Source organism: Pleurodeles waltl, chromosome 8 (assembly GCF_031143425.1).
Source record: "Pleurodeles waltl isolate 20211129_DDA chromosome 8, aPleWal1.hap1.20221129, whole genome shotgun sequence".
NCBI lineage: Eukaryota > Metazoa > Chordata > Amphibia > Caudata > Salamandridae > Pleurodeles > Pleurodeles waltl.
The window spans coordinates 714,880,337-714,903,304 of record NC_090447.1 but is presented as its reverse complement, the minus strand read 5'-3'; the positions used below and the strand labels follow the sequence as shown (position 1 = coordinate 714,903,304).

Sequence of the window (22,968 nt, the reverse complement as noted above, 5' to 3'; positions counted from 1 at the left end):
TTGAATCTACCTGCAGTGGAGCACAGGTTGGATACACTAACCAGATTCCTCCTGGTCGAAGATTTTATCATCTGACTTTAGTCCTTTAAGTAGCAGTCCACCACAGGAGTACAGATCTAAACTCATGAGGTGTCAGACAGAGGCCACAGCATGGTATGCTCTAGTCTAGGTCCAGTTGCCACTGGCCAGCTGCAGGATAATGCCTCTTGTAGCTTGTTATATCCCTGAAGTTTTAACAGGAGGTCAGCCTGACCACCACTGGAATCCACTTTCTTGTACTAGGTACAGGAGGGCGAGCAGGTCCAGTCTTCTAGGCTTTTCTCAAGACCCAGACAGCAGGGCACAAGCAATTGAGTGGGAAAGACCGTGGGGGACATCCTAACCAGTGGAGTAATCTTGGGATTAACCCTACCCACTTTAGGCATTTTCAAGATGGTCAAGGTCTCCAAGAAAGTCCTGGTACCTCAAAAAAAACCTCAGAGAAGTTAGTAAAATAAAAGCTAAGCTTTCAGCAATCAGACAGTGGATACACACATAAGGGGTCATTATGAACACGGCGGTAAACACCGCCGTGTTCATGCTAGAGGCCTTTCCATAGACCGCCAGCGCCCTGAGACCCTGCCGGCCGCATAAAGAACTTACTGCCCGCCCACCGGGCGGAAACATTGTTTGTGCCTGCTGGCCCAGCAGAATGCAGGTGTGGGACATTGCCGACGGCTCCATATGAAACTGCCATCAATGCCGCTGTGCGGTGGGTGCAGCAGCACCCGTCGCGCAGATCACTGCCCATAAATTAGGCAGTGACCTGCGTGATGGGGCACTGCATGGGAAAGGCCTTGGAAAGGCTTGAGGAGGTGGAAGAGGGACCATCCCTGACAGGTTTGTGGATTACCTGCATTCCTGAGAGCTCTGTAGGACACACATTGGAGGAAGAGGGGGCCAGGTTTTCCTGTGAACTACAAAAAGGCTCTTTGATTCTGGAAAATTCACTGATCAGTGGGGCCTGGGAACACTTTCAGAGAGATGATGGGGACGATAAGGGATGCACTACAGAGATAGGGTATCATAAAGAGCAGGTCTTGGGCCTTCAAAACCTTTGCTAATCATGTATCCGTGTGGCTGACATACGATGTGGCCCTCTAATCATACCCATGGCAGGTGTTGAGGGGCTATCGAGACTTGAGTTGATGCTGGTGTGATAGCTTGCTCCCTAAACAAAGGGCAGGATAGAGGAGTGGGTACTTCAAAATAGACAACACCCACAGCAGGTACTTCAAAAACTGCAACACTAAATCATATCTCTGTCTAGAAACGGATTATAAAAAGAGGAGCTCGAGTCCCTCAAGTTGTCAAACTGTAGTAGTATATCAGTGTGAAGAAGTTCAGCATGACTTCTGCCTGTTGAAACCGAGACTTGGGACCAAGGTCTGCAAGTCTCTCTGCTGGGAGAGGGGACCTCACCCAGAAGATTCAAGACCACTTGCCTTGGAGCACAAGCATCTGACTACCAAAACCAGAGGATCCTGTGAAGAGGAGGAGAATGCCTGCAGGGAGTAAGGTCCACCGGGGATCCTGACAAGTGGACCCCTTTAGTGAAATGTGAGATTCACGGTCCAGTCAGGATAACTACTTAACACATTGCCTTTAAGTTAAGCCTGACTGCTTTTGTGTCAAGCTACCTGAGGGTAAAGCATGGATCAATTAACTTTTGTAGTTCACCCTGACAAGGATTGTGGTTGTTGCCTGAGAGCGCGTTCACCATCCACAACCAATAACCCAATTTCTTACATGGTTCTTTCACCACAGTCTCCCAGAGCAACCCCTATTACCGCACAATGGCCTGCAAAATAATGAACACACTGCTAGTGAGCCTGGGGTTCAGTATGCCTTTCAGTGCAATAAACACTGCTCATGTGGCTGAAAAGCTAGTTCCCTCTCTTAGAAATTAAACATTTGGCAGGATGCATATTCTCCATTGTGGTCAGTACTTTGAGACAGAAATCAACAGAAACAATGCATAGTAAATACCTATGTAAACATATGTGTTTTCCCTTTGATTTTTTCATGTTTTCTTTATGTTATCATAGTTTATTTACTCGAGTATTACTTCTGTCTTTCTTAGATTTTTTTCTTTTGGGTTTTCCAAGAAGGTTTTTTCAAACTGTGCTCCTGTTTTGACAGCTGAGTTATTTGGTAGGGAAGCTATAATTACTTAGCTATCTGGTCATGAATAGCTCTATTTCACTTGTGCAAAAATACCTTTGGTGTTAGTTTCTTCTATTATATGAATTTTATTTCTAAAGGTATTTCGTTTAACTGCTCTATCAGGGACAAAAATCACTTTTTTTTAGCAATTACTTTAAAATATTGTGGGGATTATTTACTTTGCAGATTTCTAAGAAGTAGATTTGAAGTTATCTGTATTTTTTTATGGGACTGAACTATCCTTGATTCGGAAGTGCCTGATTTAGACTTCTGTAATATTAATCTCTAGATAGCTGATCATTTGATTTTAAAACAATAGATGTTTTTCCAACACAAAAGTTGTCATTAAAACTTCAAGAGTAAAGAGTACATTCTACTCCGGCTTCAATTAAAAATGTTTGTTATATGTTTTCTATTATGACTTCTGAGTGTGCTTTACCTTTTCGAAAGGTAGATGTCACTGCTGTATAGTTTTATCTTGAGCTCCTCAGTCACATCTGCCCTGGTCAGGGATCTCCTCAGAGTGTCCACAATATGGTGGACTCTGCTTTGTATATATTTCTTTTAGGTTTAATCATTTTGTAAGTACAAATATGTATCTATAAAAATATAAGTTTTTTGCATGGTTGAAAGTTATATTAAATTTACTTCATTATTTTGTAAATACATAAGGTTCTGGAAAGCTAGGAAACAGCCACCATCTTTGATTGCAAAGGAACATAATTAGATTTTGTATTCGTTCCTAAACAAGTTCAAACAAAAAATTTCAGATATTCAGTGTTCGTTTACATCAAGCTTTAATACAAAATTATTTTTAAAAGTATGAAGTAAATATATATAGCACTATGTGGAAACCTGACCTAGACGTACTTTTCATAGAACTATTTTAATGGCAATGTAAAGGGGCGCGTGATATAAACTAATGCGAAGTAATGGCGCTGTGAAGTAAAGTAATGCGAAGTAATGGCCGACATTCTGTGTTGGGAACGGGAAGGGAAGCTTGGTGGCAGGACTACTACAAAAGGAAAAACAGAAAAAAACATATATCATAAGGCAATATAAGCTGTTGCAATATTATACTGCTAAACAAAAACACTACGCAGCATAAAATGTGAATTTGTACTTTATTATAAAAAAACCTCAGAGGAGCAAATCAACAACACATCATATAAGTCAAACAGTTATAAAATAGTCAGTGGAACCAGCAATTGCCCACATGACTTTCTTATTGCAAATACGAGGGATCATTACTGCCACTCATATAAAACTTCATTTTTAGAGCATATATCTGTGCCAGAAATCAAAAAAGGCCAAGTTTCATGGATCCAGCTCTACATGCTGAAGTAATCCCTCCTTCTAGAAGTTCAATGGTCTCCTTCTTCACCTGCACAAAAAAAAGGAGAATAAAGTGTCAAGAGGGTTAGTGAAACCCCCTGTAAACGACTGTTGCCTGTTGCTGAGGGCAGTGGGAAGACCAATTGCTTTGTGTTAAATTTCATTTTTGGTGGGGGTGTTTAAGAATTTTGTAGCCCCAACTAAGGCATATTTCAGCTGCTTTTGTATGATACCTTTTCTGAAAATGTAATGAATAATTCAAAACTGTTTTGCATTGTGTGTGCTGGAATTAGTATAAAATAACAATTACAATTAAAAATAGTTACCGGTAACCCCCAAAAATGCCTTGCCCAGGGCTCCTAAAATCCTTAAAATAACAAGGGGGAGCAATTTAACAGTGAGCATTCACCTTGAAAAAAGAAGAAAAGAGAAGCAAATGCGGTCATCAGATATGATGACAAACAAATATTACCAAAGCACTTAACAATGTACAAACTAAGAAAGTACAGCTTAAAGCTTGTATGTAGCAGCTTTGTTAATAAATTGTTCAGTACTCTTCTTGGTGTTCCAGAAGGTCGTTTATTGGGATTGATTCTCGTAAACCCAGAGATACAGTCAAACAGGCACAGCCGACACGTTTTTCGTCACACCAGTGACTTCATCAGATATGATGAGTACAGTTCTTTTAACAGACACTTAAACATTTATTAGGTTTGGGCCAATTAAATAAAGTAAATACTAAAAACTAGAATGGAATCAAAAGGTAAACGAGAAAACCTTGGGAGAGAAGTGAATGAAAAGCTAAAACAGAAAAGAAAGGGAGAAAAGAAGTGTAGTGGAGGCAGATTATGATACTGAATCGATAAAGGTTTGGACAGATAAATTAACCCCTTAAAAGAAATACTAATCTGCTTGTGGGGTAAATAGGTACCATTCGCACTGTACTCCATAGTGATAATTAGTTAAAACAATTAGGAAATAAAAAGATGGAGGTACAAGTCAAATCAGCGTTTTAAAGGAGTGGGAAAGGGCTTAATTGGGCTGTGTGTATTGGGTGAAGAAGGATCATAGGGAAGGGGGTAGCTGTGGACTTTAGGGCCACTCAGCATTGTGGCTTAGAGTGGCTTTGTGTGTTCAATATAAACATCTATTTTGTTCCAGTGCTGGAAACTATTATGTAGGAGGTTGGGATTATCGAAGAAAAAGTTTACCATTAACAAGGGTAACAGACCGAAGCCTAGTTGAGTGTCAGAGTAAGGGCCTGATTTTGAACTCGGTGGACGAGATATTGAATATAATGGGATTTCGATTCCAGCGGAGGGGATACCTGTCACAGTTGTGATGGAGTAACCCCTCTGCTGTTATCTAATTCAGGTACTTAGTTTTGATATTTTCAGTGGCATAGGTTTGTTCTATAGGCTATCACTCGAAGGTGGTTAGCATGTCATCTTTAATCAGATGTAACTGATGGGCATCAAAGTAGGCTCAAAAAGAGGTCCAAGCTGTTGTTATAGTCACATATTGACAAATAAACTCCTGTAAGTGAACCAATGTAGTAGTACAATGTGCAGATCTTTGGCCCAAGACAAGATGCCGTAAATAATGAAGGTGAAGGGTGCATTACGGGACACAGCATCAGAGTCTGTGAAGGCCACAGGCTGGGATATTAGGACATACACAAAGCATATTCTATACAAGGAATTCAGTGTTTGGAGGATGGCAAAGATTTCGAAATCAAGAACCTTCTTGTTTTGATTTGACCAAGAGTGTTCTGGAGACAGTTTGTATTAAAGTTGACAACTGGGTTGGTCAGGGCTCTAGGTATGTGAAAGTCAGGCCTGAAACTGTGAGCTGGGTTGAACCACTGCTCTGGGTCTATTCAGGGTTGTAGCTTGGTGCTGAGATTAGCTAAGACTTTAGCACTATTCTAATCAGGTTTTTAGTTGTGCGTTTGGCTTTGGTCAGGCCTATGTGATATGTGTGATGCCGCTGTTCTGGGATGTAGCCAAGGACTAGGCCAAACATAAATCAGATGGAATGAAGACTGCCTGAGGGGTAGATCAATCAGTTAGTGCCATTGGCCAGATGGAGCCTGAGGTATAAGATATCCCAGGAAGCTGAGGACCTCACCACTTGTAACGGAAAGTGGGAGCCAAATCCAATTGAATACACAGGGATGTAGTGTATCAGCTGCTGGAAAAATGATGGTGCATGAAAGCGGGATGACCCCTCAGAGCTGACTGTAAGAGGATACGGCAGATGGTCTATAGGAGGGATGGACAAGCACCAGTCTGGCAACAGCATCCTGAACAACTACCCCAGACCTGAATGCATCTGAAAAGGCACTGGGAGATGGGGCAGGTGAAGTTTTAGACTGGGTAGACCAAAAGGTTAATGATCTGCAACGCTACAAATGAGAACATACATTATGAAGCAGGATAATGCAGCCTCATATGAGGAGATAAAAATGTGGAAAGGTTGGGAGAAATGGTGTCATCATGTTGATGCAGTGACCATCTTAGATGAGGGGCTTTCTTACAGAATCAATTGGAGTTCGCTGGAACACCGATCCAATAATCAGCACTCTAATGGATTTTTCACAATGGCTCCACGCTGACCAATGCTCTGTAGTGCCACACTATCTATGCTGTTCTATCATGAGATCCACAATGCCAGTGGTACTACAACAAAACAACAGATCTAAAAAGATGGCCTTTGTAACAACGCTGAATGCAAATGATATTGCTACCTCTGGAATGTCCATCATTCTCCTCAGTTTCTGATCCCGCCAGTTCCAGTCAAGGACGAGATACTTCAATGATTCCAAACTGAGGCCATCTAAAAAAACAGAAAAAAGCAGATGGACGTGTGTGCATCACAGACGTTACATTGATTTTCAAATTGTGAATTAAGAGGGATGGGAATAAGGTGAAGTAAACGCACAGAAGAAGAACCATTAGTAATCTGAGAGTCAGTTTATTGGTCAGTATATAGGTATTCCATGGTGGTGGTGTGACCATGGACTGATTTAAGAAAGAAATTTTAACTACACTTGCATGCTACAGATTATACTTATGGACAGATGACCAGCAGAATAACCGGAGCATAAGCAGTTAAACATACAGATCGTTAAAATTGGTGTGGACAAAAATGTATGTAGACACTTCACAATAGTTCTTTAGTGACTACATGGTAGCTAGAAACATTAAAGCTCATATTTTGAAAGGCATGCTAGAGAGCAGTAAGTCACCATTTGAAAAATGAACAATGCAAAAATTAAACCCTGAAGTGAACAACCGCCTACATTACATGCCATTTTTTCACAATGCCGGGGCTCGCAGAAGAGCTTTCTGGTCTTTTATTCCTCTCAGTCTACTTGCCGTAAACATAAGTCACTTCCATATCATATTTATTTAAGAATATGTAGAGAGCATCATACCCCTGCCAAGGCCGTGAAGCACTCAGATTCAGATACTGGGCACCTTTTCGTAAGTGCTTAATGTGAATGTAGTTATGTCCTACACAAAAGATGGTAGTAAAGGTGTGCAAAGTTTTAAGAGTTACTGAAAATATGGTTCAGCAGGCGTTGTAGTGGATACGCCTGAAGCGTAGCTTATAGTATTCATTTATTTTCTCTCAAGGCTCAGTGAGGGGGGCTACATAGCCCCATCCTCTTAAATTTAAGGAAGGAAAAAAATAAAAATAAAAACGTCCCTGAGAGTTGGGTTCCCCAGGGCCTGAGGAGGCTCTGAGAGGGAGGTCATGCACTCCTCTCCTCTCCTGTATCAAATATATATGGCTGTGGGGACGTGGTCTCCAGGGCCATAATAGGATTGGGGAGGCGAGGCCACGTGTCCCCCCTTAAAAAAAAAAAAAAAAGGCCCTGGTGGATGGGATCCCCAAGACCAGGCACTGTGGCCAACTCCCCGTGGCACATGGTCGAAGGCATGGGCCTGCCCAACCCCCACTGTGCACAGCCAAAGGCCGTGCGCTGCATAGTATGGCATACATGCGGGGGTTGGAACCCCTTGCCATGCACAACTGAAGGGCCGGCGCAGTGTGTGGTTGGCTGCCTTTACATGGGTGGGCTAAAGGGCCTGGCCGCAGGCCATGCCTGGTCGCAAATCTCCCACTGCACAAGGCCAAAGGCTGTGCACAGCAAAGGGTTTGGATTTACACGTAGTAATTAAATAGTACTTTATGTTAATTAACCAATACAACCATACGTTTTAAACTCTAAAAAAAACACTGAAATTCAGCAGTTATAGGTATCTCAAGTAACTATAACTTATTCCCTAAGATAACTATAACATGCGTACTTGCCATGTACTGCTAATTATCCCACATATTACATCGCTCATGACATTTTCTATAACATGATTGATAATATCACTGCAACATTTCACCTAACTACATTATTTTAACCTTTGGTTTTGTCAATGAAAAATATATATTTAAAACAATTATATATGTACAAGTTACTTACCTTTGGTAAAAATATATCTGGTAGAGACATATTCTAGTTGCAGATTCCTTACCTTAGAATTTTCCCCAGACGTCAAACTGGATCCAGAGATTTTTCTTCAAGCAGTACCCCTGCGCACCGTCAGGTGGCGTCGGTCAACTCCACGGGCGTCGTGGTTGCCGTGATGATGGCGCAGTCGTATATAGGGGCAACCCCATGTGCAGATGTCAGTTTCTTTTCACGACTTTCCAGGCCAGTAACGCAGAGCTGTGAAGAACATTGAGAATGGTATGCCAAAACTAGGGCCCTTAAAAGGAAGTTCCGGTCCCTAGAAATCAGTTTACAGTGTGGGGAGGATGGGCGGGTCGGTAAGGAATCTGCAACTAGAATATGTCTCTACCAGATATATTGTTACTGAAGGTAAGTAACTTGTACATCTGATAGAGACTTCTAGTTGCAGATTCCTTACCTTAGAACAGATACCCGAACAATACCATTTCTGTTGGTGGGCTGCAAACTAAGATCACACCAAAAGTCCTTCAGGACCGAACGGCCAAAGTAGCCGCCTCTGCAGATCTGACTTATAGTAATACTTGTGAACTAATGCAAAGACGCCCAAGTTGCCCCCTGACAGATACCCAGGACTGGAACTATGCATGCTAATGCTGTGGTAGCAGCAGTTGCTCTGGTGGAATGAGCACGCAAACCCTCAAGGGGTTGCTTTTGTGCCAAAGTGTAGCACATCTTAATGTAGAGGACTACCCACCGCAAGATGGTCCTCTTATGCACTGCCCTTTCTTTCTACGCACCTACATAACCCACAAAGAGTTGATCATCCACCTGGAAATCTGTGGTACGATTCAGGTAGAATGCCAATGCTCTTTTGGATCCAGGCGGTGGCGTCTCTCCTCCTCATGAGAGGGATATGGGGGGAGCGTAAAAAGTAGCAAGGTGATTGATTGGCCTATGTGAAAATGTGTCGCCACTTTGGGAAGGAAGGAATCCGTGGTACGAAGCACCACCTTGTCAGGATGTACTGCTAGGAATGGTGGCTTCGAAGAGAGAGCCTGGAACTCATTCACTCTGCAAGCAGAGGAGATGGTAATCAAGAAGGCAGTTTTAAGGGTCAAGAGCAATAGAGGACAGTTGTGGAGCGGCTTGAAAGGAGCACACATGAGAACCAAGTTCAAATCCCACTGGGGCATTATGAACGGGATAGGAGGAAACATATGTGTGAGTCCTTTGACAAACCTCCCAACAATGGGAGATTTGAACATAGAAGGTTGGTCTGGTAGCCTTAAAAACGCATAGATGGCAGACAAATATCCACTGAGGGTGCCCAGAGCAGAGTCCTGCTGGGCAAGAGAGAGAATAAAGAGGTGAACCTCTGAGAGAGGTGCAGAGAGGGGATCAACAGACTTGTTGATACACCATGCCACAAATTTCTTCCAATGACAGCCGTATACCGTTTTGGCGGAGGGACGCCTGGCTGCCAAGATAACATTACAGACTTCGGGCGGAAGGTCGAAAGCCATCAACTGCTGCCGCTCAATCTCCACGCAAGGAGACGGAGACTGGACAGTTTTTGGTGAATAAACCGTGCCCTGCTGCTGTGACAGAAGATCCTTCTGAAGGGGCAGTCTGACTGGAGGACCGATGGCCATGCTCAATAGCTCGGGATACCAGACTCTTCATGACCAGTCCGGAGCCACCAGGACCACTTAGACCTGGTCTTGCCTGATCTTCTTCAGAACTCTGGGCAGAAGTGGTATTGGTGGGAAGGTGTACAGGAGGCCTGGGCTCCACTTGTGTCGAAAAGCACTGCTGGGCGAGTGCCACCTTGGAAATTCCAGAGTGCAAAACAGCTGACATTGCGTGTTCTCTGCGGAGGTGAACAGATCTAACCAAGTCTCTCCCCCACTGCTGACAAAGACCATGTGCCACCACTGGATGCGGATGACATTCGTGTTCGACTATGCACTGACAGCTGAGTTTGTCTGCTCTGACATTCAGAGAGCCCGCCAGATGTTGAACCACCAGTGAAATGCCCTGGTGTTCCAGCCATGTCCAGAGGCGAAGAGCCTCTTGACAAATGGTCCAGGACCCCACTCCGCCCTGCTTGTTGCAGTACCACATTGCGGTGGTGTTGTCAGTGAACAGCTGCACCACTTTCCCTTTGAGAGAGGGAAAGAATGCTTTCAATGCAAGTCAGATCGCACGGAGCTCCAAAAGGTTGATGTGGAGCCCAGACTACGCCGAAGACCAGAGGCCTCTGATCGTCTCTCCCATGTGGCCGCCCCATCCCAGGAGTGACACGTCGGACACTACTGTGAGATCTGGTTGGGGAAAGGAGAGGGATCTGCCTATGAACCAATCTTGATTGGACAACCACCACTGCAGGTCTTTCGCAGTTCCCTCTGAGATCTGGACCATGTTGGAGAGGTTCCCCAGATGCTGCGCCCACTGGAACTTCAGGTCCCACTGCAGAACTCGCATATGCCATCTGGCATGTTAGACCAGAAGGATGCAGGAGGCCATGAGGCCCAGCAGCCTCAGAGTCATTCTCACTGAAATCCACGATAGAGGTTGAAAAATCGGGATCATAGCCCAAATATCCTGGACTCGCCTTTCAGGAGGGTATGCCCAAAAGTGTACTGTGTCCAGAACAGTTCAGATGAAAGGGAGCATCTGAGAGGGCGTAAGGTGTGACGTCAGCACGTTTTTAGTGAATCCCAGTGAATGCAGGAGGGTCGCCGTAGTTTTGAGGTGGGAGACCACTTTCTGGGGCGTGCCCACCTTCAACAGCCAGTTGTTGAGGTAGGGGAAGACTGGAACCTCTAACCTGTGCAGATGAGCTGCAATCACTACCATCACTTTCGTGAACACCCGAGGGGTGCTGGTAAGGCCAAAGGGGAGCATGGTGAACTGAAAGTGTGCATGACCTACCACAAATCGGTCTTTGGGCCAGCAGGATGGGAATGTGAAAATAGGCATCATGCAAGTCCAACGCTACCATCCAGTCTCCAGGGCAGAAAGGACCTGAGCTACGGTTAGCATCTTGAATTTCTCCTTCTTGAGGAAGAGACTGAGGGACTGGAGATCTAGGATACAGCAAAGGCCCTTGCCCTTTTTGAGCACCTGCGAGGCCAAGGGACCGAGCAGTAGCTTGGGAATCCTTAAAGCACTCAAGCGTGGAGTCCGCCTTGTCTCCGAAGAGACGGTTGCCATCAAAGGGCCTGCCCATCAAGGTCTGTTAGCAGCCTCTGAAAAGCAAGACGTCCTCAACCAGGCGTGGCACCTCAAGGCCACCATTGATGCAACCGATCTGCCCAGTGAGTTGTACGCAGTCCACAACAAATCATGAACTTCCCTGTATCTCTCCCATCCGTAATGGCTTGGGATAGAACAGTCCGGGCCTCCTCTGGTACTCGAGGCAGCACTTGCGAGACCGTATCCCAGAGATAGCAGCCCAAAAGGCATGCAGTGTTCATGGACGGCACCGCTAAATGGCGGAAGAAAACATCTTCTTCCTCAAGCTATCCAGTCTTTTTGATTCCCTGTCTGGGAGAGCGGAAGGGAACGTGCCAGAGGATGACGAAGCCTGGATGACAAGGCTCTCAGGCGTAGGGTGTTGGGTCAGGAATTTTGGGTCGGTCAGCACACCAAGGGTTGGCCAGTCTGCCAAAATATGAGATGCATAGCCTCATAAAATTCCTTGAGTTGGGCCGGGGTGGCACCCGCTCCCGGAAAGTCAGGGAGGCGTGGAGCAGACCCAGACGGAGGCTCCTAAGACGGAGGCCTAGAGTGTCTATGCTGTTCCAGCATCACGTCCGAGCATCGGGGCGAAGTCGAAGAACGTTTGGCCTTCTTCAACTTTTTCTTCTAGGGACCCGAATGTTCAGATGACTTGGACAAGGAAGAGTGTTGATGACTATGCATATGGTCACCTGAGCTTCCTCTCGAAAGAGATTGGAAGCGACGCAAAGTCGAGTGCCCGGCCGCCATAAGCTTCAGTGATCGCTCCCTCAAAGCTTTCGGGTTCATGCCCCGACTCGGAGAGCATGACTTCGGGTCATGATTGCGCTCCAGACAACAGGGGTAGACTAGGTGCAGATCTGTCACTGACATCATTCGGTGACAGGAGTCGCAGAGCTTGAATCTGGTCTTTAGGCACATCCCTGGACGCATCCAAAACTCGTCAAAACGAATCAATAAAAGTGTTGCAGTTAGTAAAAAAAAAAACTAAGGGTAGCTCTTATCCAGATCTGCACGTAGGCTGGCGTGGAAATAAAAAAAACTGACGTCCGCGATGGGGTGGCACCTCTAAAAGACCGCAACGTCATCACGGTGACCACGACACCCGTGGAGTTGACTGATGCCACCTGACTTCGCGCAGGGGTATTGCTCGAAGAAAAATATCCGGATCCAGTCTGATGCCTCCTTTGCGACACAACAGAGAACCATGCATACTTCCAGACCAGACATATTACAAAGTGCTTTAATTCTACAGGACCATCTAAAAGTGAAGGAAGCATCCATCAGCAACGCATCCCACATCCCAGTGTGCAACACTGTGAGGACCAACCACATTTTTTTAAATTGAAAAAAAGACAGCTGATACAATTGTAAACAATCCTAATCATCTCTACATCAACCCATAAAGGACTAGCTCCCAAATGTGCTAGGTTGAGAAAGAGGACGTAAATTATCTTAATTTTAATATCGGTGTGAACTGAGGTTGGATGGATTTAGGAATGTACAACAGGTCGATTTTATTATAGATATCTTTATTAGTGATCAATATTTGGACTTTATGTCTAGGACTTTACTTTGAATCTCTCACTATATCATTTCTGCAACTGTGCCTGGCTCTTTGAGACACTGACTCCCAAATTTTGTTAAGCGAAATGCATGCTTTTGAGATATTGTACAATGGTTTGACATGTATTTTATTTCTACATTAATTTTGAGTTGGTACAACATAAATAAGAAAGAAATGAGAAACATACCTTGATCTATTAAAGCTTTGATTCTTCCAGGAGTGCCTACTCCCAGGTGAGCTACACCTTTTTCCAACAATTTGATATGCTCTTTTATCTGTAAAAAAAAAAGGCAAAAAGGGGTTAAATGAGATTAAAAACATCGATGTTCCAATATTTGCAAAAGCAGTGCTACTTGTGTTAAAAATTAATATGCATTCTTATTAAAAAAAAAACACAAGATATGCTGTGGTAAACCTGGTAAATACTGCTCTTGGTATGAAGGAAAACAGTAACCCTCTCCTTTCTCTTTTAAGGATACTTTTTATTCAACCCAATGCCATCTGGCTCCCCTGAATACAGAATCAAGGGCATATTTATTTTGGTTTTTACTAATTGTTGTGGAACATATAACATCAAAACATCTAGTTACCATGATGAGAATGCCCTTCACCATTTTCAAAACTCCTGGACTTGATCCCTCACTGAATTCCAAACCCTGCCGCCGGTTGCTCACCCCACTCCTTTTCTATGCACATCCTGTACCACAAAGCATCTATTTTCCAGCACTTTTCAATTTCAACCTGATGCACAAGATCTTGTAGCATAGGCTCCAGGACTCCTTCCTGCTTGTTGCTGTGCTACATGGTGATTGTCCATGAGAACCTGCACTAGCCTCTCCCTGAATGGTCAGGAAAAGAAACTTAAGGGCCAAAATGATGGCCAATAGCTTAAGTACGTTGATGTGGAGCTGACCATCTGAAGGAAACCAGAGGCCTCTGATCACCACATCCCCCAGAAGATTCTCCAATCCAGGAGTGATGTATGCATAATCACAGTCAGCTCTGGGTGGGGAAGGGAGAGTGGCTTGCCGCAGGACAAATTGCGATCTAATACCAACCACTGCAGGTCTTGCGCTATCTCTTTCAAGACTTAGATGGTGTAGGAAATGAAGCCTTAATGCTGGGCCCACTTGGATTTCAGGTTTCACTGCAGGGCCCGCATGTGACACCTGGCGCACTTGATGAGGATGCATGAGGGGGAGAGGCCAAGAAGCATTAGAGCCATCCTCCCTAATGTCCCAGTCACGCTGCAGAGGAGGAGACGCATTTAAAAAAAAATGTATTAGGTTTTAAATATATATCAACATTAACGCTTACAATGCTAACATTCATACAACAGTGAGCATTATACATTGGCAGTGACCTCATTCCCAGCCTCAAATCGCACCTCGCCCCCCTCTTGGCAGAGGACCATCCCTCCAATAACAACAAAGAAACATCTCAGTTGTTAATTGCACCCTGAGCTCCAAACAGGCTATGTAAAGTGGCCCGCCCTCAGCTACGAAATGAAAACAGGCCACGAATAACAGGCTACAGAATAGCAATCGCAGGCTCCCACCACCCACCTTTGGCTCCACAACAGGCAGTGCGGGATGAGGAGAGCCCCCTACCCAAACCAGGAAGCCCAACACTGCGAAGCACTCCACGTCTGATCAAGAGGCCTACCTCTCGTCCCACACCCCCAGCCCCAGCCCCAGGAAGTAGGTCAGAAATGGATCCCAAATATCCTGGGAGTGACAGCTATTGGGAAGGAGTTCACCATACGAATTTGACCGCAAATTGCAATAGGTCATATCTCTCATATATTCCCCCACCGTAGGCAGGGGCCGCCTGTCCCATCGCATAGCCCCCCTCCTTTTTACCAACAGGAGTCCTATGGCCGTCAATAGCCTAATTGCAGGTGGTAGCTGCTTATCATAACTAAGCAGGGCCAGTATAGGGTCAGGTTCCAACAATTCGCCTACAACTGAACTCAGTTCTCTGAAGATCGTTTGCCAAAACGTTTGTATACATGGACAGCCCCATGACATATGCAGAAATCTGGCTATGCCCTTTGAGCATCTAGAACACCTTTCGTTATCACGGAGGCCATACTGATGTAGCCTGGACGGGGTGTAGTAGAACTGGTGAAGATATTTGAAATGTATGAGTCTATGCCTTCCGTTGAGGGAAATGGTTTTAGTTAACGAACAACAATATGCCCATTGCTTATCATTTATTATGATTCCAGGTCCCTTTGCCAGGCTAGCATAGCCCTGGACACCTGTGACCTATGTGCTTCCTGCGTTAATGCATATAGCCTCGATACGACCTGTCAAGGCGTGGAATGCTGCAATGACGTCAGAGCAGGGATGGGGGGCAGGCCCCGGCAGGTCATCTCCCAATAAGTCTTGCATCCCTACACAAGCCCTGTAATAATAGAACCGAATCAGAGGTGTAATATTAATCGTGCCCTGCTGCACCCTCCCCCAGCCCGAAGAGGACCGTCTCAGAACATGTCTCCCATAGCACCAACACCCATGTCCTTTAGTGCTTGAATAACACCCTGCTCCTCGGTCATCAGGAACCAAGCACACCAAGCCAGAGGCACAGCCGGTGAATACAACAAGGATCTCGCTTGTCTCTCCAATAACTTCTGCCAGGCATACGCCATGGCATTCAGTGAGTCCAATATCCCGTACTGTCGTTTTGGGCGATCAAACAGGTACTGAGGCAATTTGGTGGGAGCTGCCATCCCACGCTGCAGTCGGACATGTGACAGGTCCGAGGGGCCATGTACCCATTAAAGCGCAAATTGTGCCTGCACAACCTGGTAATAAGCTTCCAGGACTGGTGCACCAAGACCCCCCATATCATACGTCAGAGTCTGCCACCCTACCCTGGGTTATTTTCCTACCCAAGCCAGCTTACACAGGAGAGGTTTCAGTCTATCAAAGATGGCGAGGGTAAGGATAATCGGGACATTCAAGAACAAAAACAAGAACTGCGACAGCACCACCATTTTCATAATCGCCACTCGCCCTGCTATGGAGAGGGGCAGTTTGATCCAGTGTTCAACTGCTTCAGACAGGCACTGCACCCTACCCCATAACTGTCCTGTAGCACTATGGTTTGATCAGAGTGAATTTTGATACCCAAATAGCGAACGGAGTCCTCCGTCCATTGGAGCGGGTACTGCAATGGTACCAGCCCATTAGTGGTAGCAAGAGGGAATACCACTGACTTGTTCCAGTTCACTCGGAGTCCAGTGTGGCTCCCAAACAGTACAACTTCCCGTAGCACTGGTGTCACGTTGCGCTGTGGGTTTCTAACATATAGCAAGGTGTCATCCGCATATGCAGACACTTTGAGTGTGTAATATTGAAATCCTAGCCCTCTTTGCGAAAGGTATCCTCTCAGCACACAAGCCAATGGTTCACTGACCAGTGCATAGAATAGGGGAGACAGGGTACACCCCTGCCTCGTTCCTCTCTCTATGGAGATAGGGGGAGACACCGTGCCATTCAGCCGCAGCCTAGCCACCGGCGTAGTATATAGGACCCTGACCAATTGTAAAAACGTATCTCCTACTCCTACGTGTCGCAGAACTGCTTGCAGGAAGCCCCAGTCCACAGAATCAAATGCCTTTTTGATGTCCAAAAAGACTGCAGCCGCCTTGACCCCCTGGTCTATGTGCTGCATTGCACCGAAGAGAGTTTGTAAACTGAATGACAGATTGCGTCCTGGTACAAACCCCGTGTGCTCTACACCCACCACCCGGGGCAAGAGGGGAGCCAGTTTGTTCGCCAGGATTTTACCATAAAGTTTGGCATCTATGTTCATGAGGGACAGGGACCTGTATGAAGAGCATTGATCCGCCAGTATGCTTGGTTTTAACAAGACCATCTGCAATGCCTCCCACATAGTGAGAGGCATACACCCATCAGCATTCATCCCATCGAACCAGGTGAGGTATAAGCATATCCTGGTAGGCCTTGCAAAACGCCATCGTAAGCCCATCAGTGCCTGCTCTTCACCTGTCGCCATATCTTTCAAGGCAGCTTTAATCTCTTCTAGTCGCAGCTGAGCCATTAGCCTCTCCCTGTGCTCTGCTGTGAGCCACGACATGGCCAAGTGTGTGAGGTAATCCGTGACCGCAGCATCATCGAACTGCAATCCTGGATCTGGGAGGACAACTACCGCAAGCATAGCCAGTAGTCAATATGGGTGTGTTTATCATGCACCGTTGAGTATTGAGTGTAATCCGGAATCGTCGGGTGCCGATGGGACCAGACAACCACCAACCCATCCCGTTCTAGGATCTCATTAAGGGCCCGAGCCACCAGTGAGTGTTGTCTCGGGAGACCTGTAGACCGATCTCAATTGGGGTTCAACACACAATTTAGATCCCCACACCAGATCTGCTGAATATCAGCCCATTGCTGTAATCTAGCACTGAGGGTGTAGTAAAAAATTGCATCATCATAGTTCAGGCCATAAATACCCACTACCAACAGTATGCAATTCCCTATAATACATTTAGCCACCAAATAGCGGCCAGCCGGGTCTGCACACACCTCCTGCAGCCTAATCCATGTCTTTTTATTAGCCCAAATGAGCACCCCCTTGCATGCGTCGTGAAGCCAGCTGCACAGGCCTGCCCCTACATCCTATGTTGCAGCGAATCGCCCCACCCGGGCCAAGTGCTTCTCCTGAAGGATAGCAATATCTATGGTGTGTCAACGCAGATATGCCACCACCTTGCGGATCGTGCGGTTATCATTTAGCTCACGAACATTCCAAGTAAGCAGCCCTATGGGGCCTAGTTTCTGCATGGCAATCTGTGTATGAATAGTCAACGCTAGACATACAGTTGTTCAATAAACGTAACATATTGTTGAATGTACAATGCAAGCGTCAAACAAGTCACCTGCCATCCAGTATTGCACCCGACCAAAACCAACTACCCTCCCCATACCCACGCTGTGCTACCCCCAACTTGCGCAACCTACACATTCCCTACTTGAATCTCCCCCCAATACCCAGTACCAACAACGTACAACTTATAAGTGGAGCACACATGGGGACCAATAAAGCCAAGCGTTTCATACCACACATGTCCACTACCAGTTACATCCTCTGGCTCTTTATGGGTCAAGGGTCCCACTGAAATAGTTCAACGTCAATAACCCGGTTCAAATACCCCCACTTCATTGGCGCCGCCCGGCAGGGCCTGCTGGACACAGTGCTGCAGTTCCATACAATGTTCCTGCATCTTACATCTTGATACCTGCTTACCAGTCAGATAAGTCTCAGTTCATCTAGCAGCGGCAGCTCATTAGAAACCAGGCCAGCCTTATTCAGCAACACAGGCCGTCACCAGCAAAGAATGCCAGCTAGGTAACCCACCATCTCGCCAGCTGAGCCGACAAGATAAAGGAGTCCCCACCATCTATTACTGGAGCATCTGGAGTAGCAACCATGCCATCCCTGCCCGCAGCCTCACTCCACTTCATCCATGTCCTCGTCTGCGCCAACCACCTGCATATTCCATTGCTGTCCTATGGCTTCCTTCTTGGTGATAAACTGCTGCAGCTTCTTCGGGTCAGTGAAGATCAGGGCCTTTCCGCCTGCCATCACTTGGAGCTGCGCCGGATAGAGCATTCTATAGGCCAGCTTCAGGTCTCGCAGCTTCTGTTTGTCCTGCAAGAACTGTCTCTGTGCTTCTTGCACTTGCTGCATGAAGTCAGGGAAGAGTGTTAGCGTAGCTCCATCATGCTGCAGGGTACCCATTTCACGGGCCATCCACAGCGCTGCATCCCTGTCTCTGTAATTAAGAAGCCTTGTTATGATGGGGCCTGGTGGGGCTCCCGGCAGCAGGTGTGTCACCAACGAGCGATGCGCATGCTCTACCACAAACATATCAGAGAAAGTTTCACTGGCCAGCAAGTCAGACAAGTGCTGCTCCACATACTGCTCCATGTTGACATTTCAGGTCGATTAAGCAATGCCCACAACGCATACATTGTTCTTGTGGGAGCAGGCCTCTAAGTCCGCCGCCTTAGCATGCAAAGTGAGGAGAAGTCTGTCCACCTTTTGTTGGCTGTCGCTAGCAAACTGTGCTTCTCTTCCACCTCCAAAAGTCTCTGCTCCACAAGGTCTAGAAGTTCAGCATGCTTATAGAGCCTGTCCGACATTCGATCCATTCGGTACGTGAGGGCATTTATCGCCCCATCGATTTTTGTGAGGCTATGCTGCATGGATATCAAAATTTGTTTCAGATCTGCATCGGCGCCTGCGGGAGCACTCTCCAGCACCTTCTTAGGAGTGTTCACCTCAGTGCCCCGTGCTTTGGGGGTCTTTCTCGATTCGAACTGCAGCTGTAACTGTATCCTGTCTGACTTTCCCATGGTAGTGCCCCCCGGCACCAGCGGTCACCCAGCAACCGCACCCCTTACAAAGAATTACAGGCACCCTGCTCTGCACACCCAGGACAGATGCGGGGAAAAGGCACCCCTGCAGTGCTGAGGGTAATCACTTGTCTGTGAGGCCATCGCCATGCACACTTTGCTCCCAGATTGCCCCTATCTCAATGGTTCCCTCCTGCTCGTCACAGCACCCAGCCTATAATCAGAGGGAAGCGGACGCGACGACACTCCATGCGTCCCTCCAGGGGGCTTCCAGCGATGTTTCCCCTCGCAACGCTCCTAGCCCCACCTGGCCTTTGATGTAAGTAGCTGTCCAGCTAGGCTGGAGGTGCTTCCCGCACGCCGCTCCCCGGGCTGGCCCAATATTACACTCTTGTGAGCGGGGCTCTGTCCTGCCCACACACTGTTTGGGCCCTGGGTGGGAGTCTCCAAAGTGGAGCACTGTCGCGGGCCAGGGAGACCCCACACTTTGACTGGCAACACAAGCAGATTTGCAGATCGCCAAGGGCCGCTTCGCCCCTCACGCTCAGGGTTCATGGATTGTGTTGCCGGGTGCACCTCCTTCCACTCCTGGGCCTCAGGTCTTGGGCACCATCACACCCATCTTGGCAGCCGATGATGTCCTCTGCATCGTTGGGCCCATAGGTTCAGGGCCTCCTTGTGCCACACAACAGTGCCCAGGTCCGTATCTGGCATCGCAGGGCCAGTTATGCCCCCGCACTCAGTCTCTTCACCTCTTCCCAGTCGTCCAGCTACGCTCTCCTCGGGTCCGCAGAGACCCAACAGCGCCCCACCCATCTACACGGGCGCCGGTCAAATCTCCTCAGGCTCATGGCATACACAGCTCTCGGTAGGCCGCGCCGCTGTTCTTCGGTTCTATGGCACCACACAGTGAGCCAAGTGGCTCCCCACATCTGCTAGGCACAGCATCAATTGCTCCGGGCACCGACTGCGGTATTATAGTGCCCCTGACTCCAGGATTATTCAGGATTACTCCTGGACAGAGGAGCTCTCGGCCTAAGCGGCCATTTTGTTGCTCGACAAACTCTGCTCCGTAGAGGAGAAGCATTGAATTCCCTAATGGCAGGGTTACCCCAATTAATCGAAAACTTTGTGAGGGAATCACCTCATTTATGGTAAACCTCAACGATGTTGGGAATTCTGCTGTTGTTCGGATATGATCCACAACTGACCGCAGCAAAGCTGCCTACAGCAGCCAGTCACTTGAGTTGCAAGAATAGAGGAGCTCCTGACCTCTAAAGATGGGCAGTGACCACCACCATCACTTTCGTGAACACTCAAGAAACAGAGGTGCAGCTGAAGGGAAGCATTACAAATTGAAAATGTTTCTGGCCCACCTTGAATTGCAGTTAACACTAGTAGATTTGCAGAATGTCTATATGAAAATAGGCATCCTACAAGTCTGAGGACACAATCCAGTTTTCAGGGTCCAGAGCGGGAAGAATCTGAGCTAATATGAGCATTTCGAATTGTCTCTCCACAGGAAAGCACTCAGGACTCGAAGGTCCATGATAGGCTTGAGGCATTCATCCTGTTTGGGGATGAGGAAGTATGGTGAATAACTCCCCACCTTTCTCCAAATCTGGTACCCATTCTAGGTCACCCTTAGAGAGAAAGAGGCCTACCTCATACAGCAGTATAGACAGATGTTCCTCCAACATTAATTTAAGTGGGTGAGGAAAGGTTTGTTTGGAGGAAAGGAAACCAAGGGATTAGCATTTTTTAACATTCTGCAAGACCCATCTGCCACATGTGCTGGATCACCAACCTGGTAGGAAGTGCTATATTCTGCCTCTCATGGATTTGGTGTGAGCCACTGAGGTCAACTAAGGCAGCTTCTTTGCCATTGTAGCAGGTGAAGAGGAGTTGGACAACTGGTGCCCTTTTGGCCTTTGTGATATTTGCATGTGCTGCATCTGTAAACCCAAAAGGGCTACATGCTTTTGAACCGATGAGGAAACTGCTTTTTAGAGGTCAACAGCCCCAAGGAAATTGTTGTGGGGCTATAATCCTTAAACCATTTGAGAGCAGAGTTTGCTTTCTCTCCAAAGAGATGAGATTCATTGAAGGGCATGTTCATCGGAGATGCCTGCACATCACCAAACAATCTAATTGACCTTGTTAAAGTGTGTCTGCGGAGCACAACACTGGTACTGTCCACCCTGCCAATGCATCCTTGGTATATAAGCCTGCTCAAACTATGTATCATGCTGCATCCTGTTCATCACAGATTGTTTGAGACAAGGAGGCCCTAATGTCCTCTGGGATCACCGGCAAGATTTCGCTGGCCATGTCCCATAGAGCTTGTGTATAGCAGCCCAACACATTAACAGCATTTATGGACCTCAGTGTCAGGCTGGCTGAAGAAAACATTTGCTTGCTCAAAGCCTCAATTCTTATGTATCCTCTCTCTAGGGGACTGGATAGAAATTAATTTGGATTCACCTTACGAGTTGAAGGCAGTACAGTCATACTTGTCTGAATTAGGGAGAGAAAATATTGATCACCAGGTGCAGGCCAAAGATGTCTGGCCTCCTGCCAAATAAAGAATAGATAAGAACACTGGATGACGAAACACAAGACATACAAACTGTTTCAATCAGACAGCTATTAAGGCATCTATGAGGGTGGCACTGAATGGAAGCCAGGGCTCTGATATTGCTGGTCCAGGCTGTAGAATCTCTCTTAAAACATTTGTCTTAGTCTGCATGGAGGGCAACTGTAACTCTACTACCTCAGCTGCCCTCTGAACCACTACCACAAATGAGGCACTTTCTTCCATTAGTGGCCTACATGGCGAGTCAGTAAAGTTCCTAATGGCGGCCACACTGCACTGAGATGGCGACTCCTCTGACATCCTTGTCAGCGTCTGATCGCTCTCCTCTGTGCAGCTCCACCGCTTGCTGCTGATCTGCAGCGTTTCAGACTGAGAGCCCACCTTGGTCTCAGTTCGAGAAACACCTCCACCCGCAGGCTCCCACCTGTGCCTCATCCGTGGGGGCCAAGTGGCCATCGGTATGTGAGTATCTTGCTGTCTCTTTTTACTTCTACTTATTTTTTATTTTTTTTTGTCTTTTCTCTCTCCTTTAGCCTTTCACTCTCTCGGCGTTTCCCGTGCCGCTGTTGCCCCTGCAAACCTGCCCCCCTCCCACCCTTTGAAGCATTTTCCTACCCTCCCCCCTCCCAGCTGACCAGACCCCCCGCTTCCCTCCCCTTCTTAATAACGGCTCCTGCGCACTGAGAGAGTGACTTCTCTGACCACCTGGTTAGCGACTGCTCGCTCTCCACTGCGCAGCTCAACCTGCTGCCTTTGCCGCATTTCGAACTGAGAGCCTGCCTGACTCTCAGTTCAAGGCACATCTCCACCCGCAGGCCCTGCGGTCTAGTGGCCATCTGTATGTAAGTATCTTGCTTTCTCTTTTTTACTCCTGCCTATTTTTCTGTCACTTTAATTTTTTTGTTCCTTTCTTTCGTCTTTTCTCTATCTTTCAGCCTTTCACTCTCCCCATGTTTCCTGTGCCACTGCTGCCCCGGCGGCCCCGCCCCCTCCCTCCCTCTGAAGCACTTTCCCGGCCTCTCGCCTGCCAGATGACTGGAACCCCCCGCATCCCTTCCCCTCTTAATGGTGGCCGTTGCGCAGGTGCTCCAAAGGCAAGCCAGTCTGTGCCCTTCCACTCCTGGACCACACCCAACGTCACAAACCCTGACCTCCG

At 47.0% G+C, this 22,968-nt stretch overlaps 1 protein-coding gene across 2 annotated transcripts in view; it reads right to left on the bottom strand.

The window, feature by feature from the left end:
• Positions 1-3,312: 3,312 nt before the first annotated feature.
• The window catches only part of CMSS1 (cms1 ribosomal small subunit homolog), a 1,251,672-nt gene continuing 1,232,016 nt past the window's right edge, over positions 3,313-22,968 (bottom strand). For both annotated transcript variants that reach the window (XM_069204876.1, XM_069204877.1), the window contains 3 exons: positions 13,015-13,102; positions 6,290-6,378; positions 3,313-3,589 (listed from right to left, as the gene is read on the bottom strand). In XM_069204876.1, coding sequence (XP_069060977.1) covers positions 3,506-3,589; positions 6,290-6,378; positions 13,015-13,102 — 261 coding nt within the window. In that variant the 3' untranslated portion in view covers positions 3,313-3,505. The remainder of the gene's footprint in view (positions 3,590-6,289; positions 6,379-13,014; positions 13,103-22,968) is intronic.